This window comes from Oryza sativa, chromosome 1, assembly GCF_034140825.1.
Source record: "Oryza sativa Japonica Group chromosome 1, ASM3414082v1".
Lineage (NCBI taxonomy): Eukaryota > Viridiplantae > Streptophyta > Magnoliopsida > Poales > Poaceae > Oryza > Oryza sativa.
The window spans coordinates 6,612,809-6,624,306 of NC_089035.1; the positions used below are offsets into that span (position 1 = coordinate 6,612,809).

The following is an 11,498-nucleotide window of genomic DNA, read 5'->3' on the forward strand; positions in this document are numbered from 1 at the left end:
TGATGTGTGTCTAGATGTATAGCCAACCTTTTTTTAAGATAGAGGGAGCATGTTTAATTTGGCCTGGGTCATGTAAAGTTATGTTCGTTTATAGGACGTGTACGTTGTAATCTCAACAACCATGTTTAATTGTTTGAAAATGTTTTATCTTTGATCTCTTAATCTTATGCTACTGCTGCATGCTGCTTCCTACTCTACTAGCGCGCTCACTAGATCAGCTTATCGATCTCAGCTAGCTAGCTAGCTGGCTTGAAGGATGAACAGTGAGATAATTAACTTAACTCGAGGGGTAATAATTAAGTTGGTGTGTGCTCTCTGTTTGCCGACATGCAGGGAAACCGCTGGGCATGCATGAGATATATGCAATCGTATATGCAGTGTACACAAACAGCAAGATCCAATAGTGATCACTAGCTTGTCTTCATCCATCCTGGGCTAGCTAGCTAGCTAGCTTTGGATGCTTTCTTGAGAAGTTGTGAGTGATCTGCAAAAATATATCGATCGATCGCAATTCCAATCATGGATATGCATGCATGCATAAAACGATGAATCATAGTCCTTCTGTCTTTTTTTTTTTATAAATAGCACCATTAATATTTGAACACATGTTAAACCATTCTCTTCTTATTTAAAAGTACGCAAATGAATAAGATATAAATCATGCTTAATTAAAATACTCTAAGTGACAAAATAACTCACAATAAAATAAATTATGATTACATAAATCCTTTGAATAAGATCGATGAATATGGTCAAACGTACGTGTGACAAGTTAATGACGTTATCTATTAAAAACTGAAGGTAGTATGTTGTAGATCATGTACAAGTTTACTTTTAATTTTCTTACCATTATTTTTACCGACGTCGTATCATGAGCTAGTAAACGACACACAGTGGCAACCATGATCTGACGTAGCGTAGTCTAGTGACGTGAGGATAGCTAGCATGCGTGCATGAGTGCATTATCCGGCCATGAGATCGAGCTCGACTAGTCAACAATGGCGGAGCTATAGCTAATAAGGATATATTACTTTTTCTTTAATAAATGACTTTGTGGATTTTTATATGTTTGATCATTCATCTATTAAAAAAATATGTACTAATTATTATTTATTTTATTGCGAGTTGTTTTATCACTAAAAGTATTTTAGTTAGCAACTTAGTATGATTTATATCTTATATATTTATATAAAAGTTAATTGTATTGGTGGTACACAAACTTGTTAGGTGGGTGTAATTTAGTATATAAACTTGTAAAATGCTCGTTTCAGTACACGAACTTATCTAGTTCGTGCGAACGATGACCAAAATAACTTAGCAATGTTAATTTTACGAAGCTGATGTTGATTAAGATGTGACGTGCATACGTGTAGTATGCATAGGACATTCAATATTTATAAATTTGGTCTCTACTTTATCCTTCATTATGGAAATAATGAATTTCATATATTTCTAACCTTTGTATCACTGGTCGATTTTTTATACTATCACTATATCCTATTGTATTTTTTAATGAAGATGTGTATGTCTAATATCAACTTTCTCATATATATTGCCTAAATCAATAAGATTAGCTATGTAGTGTTCTTTTCATCTTCCTCCGCACGCACCAGACAAATTTATGCACCAAAACGTTTATTTTATAAGTTTATGCACTAGATTACACCCACCTGATAAGTTCGTGTACTGACGATGCAATTTATTCTTACATAAAATTTTTAAGTAAGATGAATGATCAACTGTGTATCTAAAAGTCCACGACGTTATCTATTAAAAAACAGAGTATATTGCTAGTGGAACGGTGGCATATATACTGGCGCCATGCAACTACAACACAAAAAACTTGCGGGAACCTCGAGATCGATCGAGTACATGCATGAACCTAAGCACGATAAACCCTAGATGCATAGGCCGGTTTAATCATGTAAGGTAGATGGATCATGGCTTCATGGTTGGATATGATAGATCAGAGGTAGTGTACGGTAGTAGGATATGTTACTCAATCATGTTAGGTACTCCCACCGTCCTAAAAGAACTTAATATAGTAGGAGATGTGACTCCTCGTAGGACAACGAATCTGGACAAAGGGTAGTCCAGATTCATTGTCCTACGAGGGATATTACATCTTCTCCTAGGTTAAGTTTTTTTGGACGGAGAAAGTATGTCCTTCATTCCATAAAAAACCAACCTAATATTGGATATGGCACATGCTAATAGTACGAATCTAGACGTATTTTTATCTAGATTTGTTATACTTCCTCCGTTTCACAATGTAAGTCATTCTAGCATTTCCCACATTTATGTTGATTTTAATGAATCTAAGATAGATATATATGTCTAGATTCATTAACATCAACATGAATATGAGAAATGCTAAAATGACTTACATTGTGAAACGGAGGGAGTACTAGAATATGTAATATCCCGCTCTAGATTCGTTTTATGTGAGACGGAGTGAGCATGAGTATATATGCAACTCGATCTATTCGCGCACATGGCGGAATTATAAAAGCAGCGTCGCTCTTTCTCCTGGAGCAGAGCAGCGATCGATGATTGCCATTCAGTCGGTCGTCGTCGTTTTGATGGACTCGAGGGACCTCGGTTGGGTAAACAGTGTATATTTACATGGACTTGTAGTTGGAGATCAGCTGATCTGCTGATGGAACTATGGAAGAGAAGTCAAAAGTGTCAGCCTTAGCTTTGTTTTGCGCAGAGAGAGAGAGAGATAACAGCTTTTGATCGTGCGTGCTCTCTGTTTTTTTTTTCAAAATACAGTACTCTGTACTTACTCCGTACCATAAAAAACTAATCTAATCTAGTATTGAATATAACATATTTTAGCACTGTTCAGTGTCCAGATTCATAGTAGTAGGATGTGTCACATCTAGTTCTAGATTTAATATTTTTGACTGAGAAAGTACCGACGTAGATTCTAATCTACAAACGTGTAAATTTCTATAAATATATACCTTATCTCCATAAACATCTTGAAAAATTAGTATGTCAATATATATAGTATCACTATCTATATGAGTACCTCCTAATAAAAATTAGCTTTTATATATGTCTTGAGATTAGTGAACTCACACATAAGTGTTTTGTTGTCAGTATGTTGCACATCAATGAAAGGGTAATTAGCCCTAAATGCAACGCACACATGTATACCCTATTTTTATTCTTATGTGTACCTTCAAAGACTAGACTAATATATATCTTATGATTGACGAAGTTACCATGAACGTCTCATCGTTAACTTATATGTTGCCTACCACTAAACAAATAATTAGCTTTAATTCAAGTTAGAAGAGTATGTTCCATTAACCACAAAGAATCTAACCAGCTGAATTCCACTACTACGAAAACTATCTTTCGTGGCGGTCATTTTCGGTTTTTGCTGGCGGAATTTAGAGCCGCCACAAACCAAAGGCCAGTGAAAATCAAGATATTCGCTGACGATTATCGATCGCCAGCGAAGACATATCTTCGCTAGCGACTGTCTTAATGCAGCCGCCAGCAAAAATGTATTTTCGCTGGCGGCTGGCTTAAGACAGCAGCCAGCGAAAAAAATCTCTGCTGGCTGCAGCCTTATGAGGACCGCCAGCAATAATCAAATTTTGCAGGCGGTTATGCTATGCCAGCCGCCAGCGATAATCAATTTTAAGAAAAAAAATTAAAATTAACCACATGCCAGATACCCTCTAACCGCCAGCAAAAACATTCAGAAACCCGCTGTATTTTCAATTTTCAAACCCACATCAACAGTAGATTCAAATCCAGTCCACGTTCACATCAACATCCAAATATCAACATGCAAACATCAATTTCTCACAGCATCCAAATATGTACATCGATTTGTCACATAGCATTTTCAACATGCAAACATCATTGCCGACGACCTTGGAGGTTGCTACCGCCACCGTCTCCAACCATCGCCGGATTGGGGAGAGGGAGGAGAGTGAGAAGAAGGGAGGGAGGGTGTCGCCGGTCTCCAACCATCGCACCACCGGATCCACCACCCGTCAACATCGTCGTCACCGCCACAACCGCCGTGCGCCTCGAGGCTAGAGGGAGCCGCGGCCCGATCCGCCACCCGCGACCTTGCGGCAGCCGGATCCGCTGCCCACGGCCCTGTGGCGGCCAGATCCGCCGAGCTCCGCCCGCCTGAGCCCCTCCCGGCCGAGCGCCGCCGCGACCGAGGCCCTCCCGGCCGAGCGCCGCCGCGCCCGAGCCTCTACCGCCCGAGCGCCACCGCGCCCGCGCCCCTCCCGGCCGAGCGCCGCCCTGCCCAAGCTCCACCCGCCCGAGCTTCGCCGCGCCTGAGCCCCTCCCGGCCGAGCACCGCCACGCCCGAGCTCCGCCCGCCCGAGCCCTTCCCGACCGAGCACCGCCGCGGCTCCTCCCACCCGAGCGCCGCCATCGCCTGTGGGGAGGGAGGAGGAGGCGAAGGAGGAGAAGGAGGAGAGAAAGAGGGAGAGAGGGAGGCGCGCGGAGAAAATGAGGCAGCGCCGGCTGGGTAGGTAGGATTTTAATGAGACTCGATTTTAATACCGTGCAGAACACTGTTCCTACCGCCAGCGAAAATAGGTTTATTTTTGCTGGCGGCCAACGTCATCACTCCGCCAGTGAAAATTGATGTTTTCGCTGGCGTCAAGTTAAGAGGGCTACCAGCGAAAATACCATATCTTCGCTGGCGGCTAGCTTAAGACGACCGCCAGCGAAGATAGGTTTTCGCTGGCGGTCCATGACCCCCCACCCTCCCTTTTTTTTTATGGCGGTTTTATCTCGTAGCCGCTAGCAAAAATTTTTCCCAAACGCCATGAAAAATTGTTTTTCTAGTAGCATTCGTTGCTCACTATTTTTAATGCGGTTTTATGCAAGGTTATATATATCGGAACTAAAAAATATTTTCGGGGTACCAAATAAGCCGAAATTCAGATACTTGCGGAACTTTTGGGGAAAAAATCCTGAACTTTGAACAAATTTTGGTTGAATTTGAAAAAAAAAATGCTTACATAAAAAATGAATTTTCGTCCAAAAAAATTTCCTATCGGGGGACTGAATTTTGGAAATGGCAAACCTTGGTTTTTATGCATGCGTGCCATCCTGAAACGGGAGTTTGCGCATAGATCAGCGTTGGTCGTTTGCCATACGGTGCGTCATGACTCATGAGGAGGCGGGGGACACAGTGGTCGTCGACGTACGGTGCGGAAACTGCTTTTAGAAGCAGCGGTGGATTGCATTTTCTTGTGGTTTCGATCCAGTTACATTTTTGCTTGTCCTTGTAAACTCTGATGGGAAAAGCATTGCAGTCCTCTACTTCTATGTTCCTCTGCATGTAAATATTTGATTGGTACTCCGTACCCCCTCCGTCTCATATTATATTACGAGTCGCTTTGATTTTTTTATAGTCAAACTTATTTAGATTTTGATCGACTTTATAAAAAAATTATTAAATATCTACAACACTAAAATTAGTTTAATTAAATATAACACATAATAAATTTTGATAATAATGTTGGTTTTGTGTTGGAAATGTTGATTAAACTTTAAAAAAAATTAACTAGGAATAAAGTCACCTAGAGAAAGTATGGAAGAAAGTTACCTACTAGGCTTGGCTCTGTTCGTTTGGGCAGGTTCCCAACTCCTCTTCCTCGTCTTCCGCGTGCACGTTTTTCAAACTGCTAAATGGTGTATTTTTTTGCAAAAAGTTTCTATACGAAAGTTGCTTAAAGAATCAAATTAATCTATTTTGAAATTTTTTTTAGCAAATACTTAATTAATCACACGCTAATGGACCGCTCCATTTTCTGTGTAGGGGAGTTGGGTTCCCAACCGTCTGAAACAAACGGAGACACATGAGCTCATAGACCACCTTGAACACCAGCGGATGGTGGTGATTGTGGCGGCGGCAGAGGTAGTGGGGATGGGTGAGGAGTAGGGGAGCGGGCGCAAGAGGAGGAATGGCCTGGAGGAGGGCGACGAGAAGATAGGTGGAAGGAAGAGGAGAGAGAGGAAGGAGAGAAAAAGATGTTGACATGTGAGGATCCAGGTCCTTTAACCAGTAGTGTATCTAGGATGAAAATAGAGAGGGTGCCTTGTTCGAATGGGAATTTCGGATGAGCAATCATCTAGCTTACCAGAATTCAGACAAGCCTCGTAATTAACGTATAATTAGTTAAGTGTTCACTCTTATAAACTTTAAATTTTGATTTAATTGAAATTTGAAGAAACTTCTCTATAATAAGTTTTTTGAAAAATCACAATGTTTAATGGTTTGACAAAGAAAGTACCTCAAGAACTCTAAATCTGAAAGAACATGGCCTAGAGTTAGTAAACTATACACGCCAATCTTTTTATCGATCAAAATTCTAACTTGTACCAGAAAGAACACAAAATAAAGAATAAAAATATTACAAGTATATGGTACCTGGTAAATATATATTTGAAAAATGGTGCAATGTTTTTTTCCATTTTTTGTATTTGGTTGCACTTACAATAAAAGAATCAGTTGGATATATATGGCTGAAAGCACTAGGAGGTACTGATTCCATAGCCAGCTACTTCGTTTCTTGTCATGATGGCTCGCTGCTGGATGCAAATATCTGTTAGCACATATGGCCTATGGGGCTATGGCCGGCCGGAGCTGGGGCTGGAGCCCCAACCAGCCCCGACGATGGATCCGCCGCTGCCTTTAACGTAGTGCTCGCTACGTCGGAGGGACGTCTAGCGCAGCTACGTCATCCGTTCCGCATCGAACGAACGCGTGGAGTGTGGCGGCCAAACTGGCTTGCGTTCGGGCCAAATCAGCGAAATAGCAAAAATCGGCATCGGTCATTCGCTCCCATTTCCTCAAGGCCATTAGCCGGCGGCCGCTCGTCGTCGTCGATCTCCTCCGGCTCAAGCACTGGTGCAGTGGATCCCGGAGGAAACACCTCCCCTCATTGTCGGCCTCCTCCCCATCAATCACCTCCTTGTGCCTCTTGAGCAGGGTTAGAAATTCCGGAACGAAATTTCGGGTGTTTCGGTGGGGCCCGATAATAAGTGACCTCCACCCATCCGCCTCCCCTCATTGCACCGCACCCACGCACCGTATCCAGATCGAAAAAAAAATCGCCATCTCGCCGCCTTGCCGGTTCGACGCCAGTCGCCGCCTCGACGCAGCCCACCGCCGGAGCTGCACGCCCCCCTCCTAGCTGTCGCCCCCAGCTGTCACCCGCTCCACAGCACCGCGTGGGTGGCGGTGTGCCTCTCCAGGTGACGGCGGCTGCGCTCTAGATTCTAGGACTGATTTTCCGAGGTTCGTTATTATCTATCTTCTTCACATCTGTTTGTCTCACTATCTTGTTCTGGTTGCTTCTAGTTCTCTCCATGTACACCTCAGATTCTAGAAGTTGATGGAAGAATGGTTGGGCTTATTAGTTCTAGGACAAGATTGGTAGACTTCCATGTGCATTTTTCGAAAATTTCGCCCACAATTTGAATTCAAATTTTCTAAAAAAAAATTCGTCCGAAATTTCCGTAGTATTCCTGGAATTTCGGAAATTTTGGAATTTCGGTGACCCCAATACAAATAGTAAACCGATAGGTCAAACCCTGCTCTTGAGAGCCCTGCTTCATCCGGGATCTGGCTCATCCAGGTCTGCCTCGACAACGACGGCTTCCACGGCTGAGCACTTCACCACCACCCACATCAGAGCAGTGAGACTAGTGACAGGGGTCGCGCCGCCACGAGACGAAGGGCGTCCGTTGCTGCCATGACCGCAGCACTGCCGCCACCGACGATGACCACCGCCACCACAGGCTTTTGGAGGAAGGCAACAGTTGCTTGAGAAGCCTAGTTGCGATTGTAAATTGATGTGAACGCGGCAATTTGATGTCTTTATTATTGATTCCAGACTGATTAATTTGTCCAATTGAGAATGTTCGATTATGCAATTTGAGATCAGTACATACAAACTTGGCATAATATATGCACAGAGACTTGCATACTACTTGCTTTTGCTTGCAAAATGGCAAAAGATAGATGTTTATTCTCTGCCCGCACCTGAGCCAGACAGGACGAGACGACGAGCGGCCGCCGGCCGATGGCCACGAGGAATTAGGAGAGATCCAGATTTTGCTGGCAAATTAAGGAAATTAGATCTTTCTTCTAACGGGCCGAGCGCAAGCCAGTATTGCCGGCTTACTCCACGCGTTCGTCCGATGCAGAATGGACGACGCAGCTGCGCTGGACGTCCCTCTGACGTAGTGAGCGCTATGTCAGACGATCTGGATTCGACATGTGAATCGCTATGGTTTTTGTTAGTTTTGGTTGACTAGACTACCACGTGCGTGTCACATTGGATCGAAACCGCTTCGGATTGACTAGGGGATCATTCGTCCGGTTTAAAAGTTCAGTGTGTAAAATATCTAGTTGTTTTTAGTTAAGAGAGTAAATCAAATGATCGTAATAATCTAAGAGGATAATTCACACATTTTTCTTTAAAAAAGGTTCATATTAATCCCTCACGCATATAAAACGAAGCGACTTATTAGCACATAATTAATTAAGTATTAGTTATTTTTTCAAAAAGAAATAGACTAATATGATTTTTTAAGCAACTGACATATAGATTTTTTTTCTAAAAAAACATTGTTCGGTAGTTTGTGAAGCGTACGTGCGAAAAAGAGATAAAAGAGTTACTCCTAAGAGCCATTCAGTACATCGAAGTTATAGCATTCAGTCCTATTTACTCCGTGTGTTAACATTCCAACAAAAAAAATCAATCCTATATTCAGATTCGTATATAAAAATTGTTGCTTTATTTTAGAACGGATGGAGTAATTTTTTTGAGTGGATGAGAAGAAATATTCGTTCATTTAGCAAATTCAATGGCGATAAATAATTTTAAAGAGCTAGAGATAAGAGAAGATGTGGTTGGATGTCTGAATGACTGGCCCGTGAGCATCAATCACTGGATCCTGTTAGCAATTCTCGAGACGTACAGCTTTGCTGCTGCCGTGCTAAGATCACCCGCAATGGTAATGGTAAAGTAATGTACTCTCTATAAAATATGTACATCTCAGCAATACACTAGATTAATGGTAAACCACCTCAATAGTATATCTACATGGGTATCTATAGCTCTCTAATCCATTGCCTCGTTTTTCTCTATAGACTATCTTCAGGTTAATAGATAGCTTTGCTCTCTCTCTTCATTTAATCTCTTCCAAGAGAAAAAATATGCTGACATGGATCTCTTGTAGAGAGCCTATAGATAACCATTGCGAGTGCCCTAAGAGCAAGTTTAATAGTATAGTCAACTACTAGCTCCTAATCATTTATAATTAATTTAATAGCTAATTCATACAATAGTTACTACACTATTAATACTTGATCCCACCTGTTATACATACATTGCATCTTGGAGTGTGTTGCGGCTAGCTACAAATTTATAGCCCGTTGCTTTTCTCTCTTTTCTTTATCTCCTTAAAATATGTTTGTAGTCTGCTATCGTACCTACTCTTAAGACAACAGAAATGAAACAAAGTCCCCAAGTGAGTACATAAAACACATCAATCTCTCTGAGCCTCTGGCTCCCTTCCAGTTATCTTCTCATGCGTGGTTACCACTTTCAGACCATTTTCCTGGTCGATGTCATGAAGCTTTTCAGCTTCCTTGTGGCTTTTCCTGTAAATGCAGTACAGGACCAACTGAAGGATACCCATTGGACAGCCAATGAAGTTTGGTGACTGCACGAAACAAGCAGAAGAAAGAAATGAAAACAGAGTGATTTTACAGCTCGATCGATCCATCTCTGAATAAAAACATATGTACCCGGTATGTACTAACCGCGATGAAGAGATCCTTCCCTAGAAGCCCATATATCATCCATAGAGCACTGGAGAGGAAGGAAAACAATGACAGGTAGAAGGGCATGAACTCCACACTTTTTGTTGTTATGACTTGTTTCTGCAAATGTTAGCTCCATTAGAAAATTTAAGATTACCGCGTAAGAAAAATGAAAACAATTCTTCTTGTACACAGTTCCAACTTCCGAATTTGATTTAGGAAGCTTTCTAATAAAGATTGGAAACTTATTGAAGAGAGAATTGAGAAAAGGCTTAGTAGTTGAAAAGGCAAGCATTTATCTGTTAGTGGTAGACTGGTGTTGATTAATTATGTTCTTTCAAGTTTAGCCATGTTTATGATATCTTTTTTTGAGATGCCGAATTGTTTCATCACTCCTATGGATATGATCTGTACTTATTCCTTGTCAATACAAGTTTTTTTCTTGAAGTTAATGCTATTTGGAACTTAATTTTGTCTGTGCAGATTATGACTCTGAAGTAGGGCAGTATATGTGAAAGATACTCACTGCAGCTACCATTGGAGAGCTGTACATCGATATGGAAGCCACCAGGCCAATACTACCCACAAAAACTTTGCGTAAACCGTGCGTATGAAACAGAAAGCTTGAAAAAATTGCTGTCAGCGCAAAGAATGCAAGAACGGGTAGCACCATTCGCAACACAAACTTCTGAAATAAGATCATTAGATAAGCCTGTCAAAACATTGTTTCAAGAGTTCATGTATCATGAATATCTGAAGAATTCCTCTGCAAAGAACTTGCCTTTCTTTCTCTGGGTGCAAACCATGTGTATATGCTGATGAATGCGATCTCAAGCAGTATGCCAAGCCCATTGATGGAAGACACTGTAGAATTCTCCCATCCTGAGCTTACTACAGGAAGCCCATACCATGTGTACAGGAGGCAGTTGAACAGAGCTAAGATGTATGGAACACAAGAGAATTCTTCTACACTGCCCTTCTTGATCACCCTCCTAAATGTTAATCTGTGATTTTCAGAGCACATTGATAAGCAAAGATAGCAAATGAAATAAATTCTGATCATGTATGGTATCTGTGGATGTGATGTACATACATAGGTGCTGCATACAGGAGCATGGAAGCAGCATTTCCTGAAAGTGGGAGACACTAAATTATGCTCTGAAAATAATGAAAATCTGAATTTATTCCAAGAACATTCAGAAGAGAAGTACCTAGAATTCCTACTGCTACACGGATTGTGTTGGAAACCATTCTAGCTGTTCACTGAACGTTTCAACTCGAATGGACTAGTATTTGACAAAATAGTTACTTCTTTGCTCCAAGTGTGGGTCTGTCTATTTATAATGCCTAAAGCATACTTAAAAGTCTGAAATGCAGAATGGGTGGATGAAGCACAGAAGGCCAAAAGCTATGCATATGCTCCATGAAATTCAGTAGGATGGCACAAACAGATTATGCTCCGTTTGGCATCCGGTTGCTTTCAAAAGCATACATTCGCTTCTTTTTTTATTGAAACATTAATCAGAACAAGTAAAGATTGTGGGAACTAAACTCTAAAATTTAGCAAAGAATATCACAACCACCAATAGTGTCATTTCATGAGCCCAACCGTTTGTTGATTAAGACACAACTCATGAAACAAATACTAGGGCAAGACTAAAAGTTT

At 41.3% G+C, this 11,498-nt stretch overlaps 1 protein-coding gene and 1 long non-coding RNA gene across 2 annotated transcripts; one reads left to right on the top strand and one right to left on the bottom strand.

The window, feature by feature from the left end:
• The first annotated feature begins 7,068 nt into the window (after nt 1-7,068).
• On the top strand, nt 7,069-7,968 carry LOC112937656 (uncharacterized). The gene is made up of 2 exons (XR_003240321.2): nt 7,069-7,297; nt 7,638-7,968. It is a non-coding gene; the product is annotated as an uncharacterized lncRNA (long non-coding RNA).
• Nucleotides 7,969-9,022: 1,054 nt separating this feature from the next.
• Nucleotides 9,023-11,298, bottom strand: LOC4324648 (bidirectional sugar transporter SWEET3b). Its single transcript, XM_015786829.3, has 6 exons — nt 11,044-11,298; nt 10,926-10,962; nt 10,614-10,836; nt 10,359-10,520; nt 9,833-9,952; nt 9,023-9,732 (listed from the first exon to the last, which is right to left on the bottom strand). Exons 1-6 carry the CDS (start codon nt 11,081-11,083, stop codon nt 9,556-9,558), a joined length of 759 nt encoding a protein of 252 aa, XP_015642315.1. The 5' UTR covers nt 11,084-11,298; the 3' UTR covers nt 9,023-9,555.
• Between the last annotated feature and the right edge of the window lie 200 nt (nt 11,299-11,498).

What these genes read in the sequence shown, in the direction of transcription:
- LOC4324648 (XM_015786829.3), bottom strand. Translation starts at nt 11,083, where the DNA reads ATGGTTTCCAACACAATCCGTGTAGCAGTAGGAATTCTAG. An exon ending in TGTAGCAGTAGGAATTCTAG is followed by an intron (nt 10,963 to 11,043) that starts GTACTTCTCTTC and finishes TCCCACTTTCAG; the next exon opens with GAAATGCTGCTTCCATGCTC. An exon ending in TTGCACCCAGAGAAAGAAAG is followed by an intron (nt 10,521 to 10,613) that starts GCAAGTTCTTTG and finishes ATCTTATTTCAG; the next exon opens with AAGTTTGTGTTGCGAATGGT.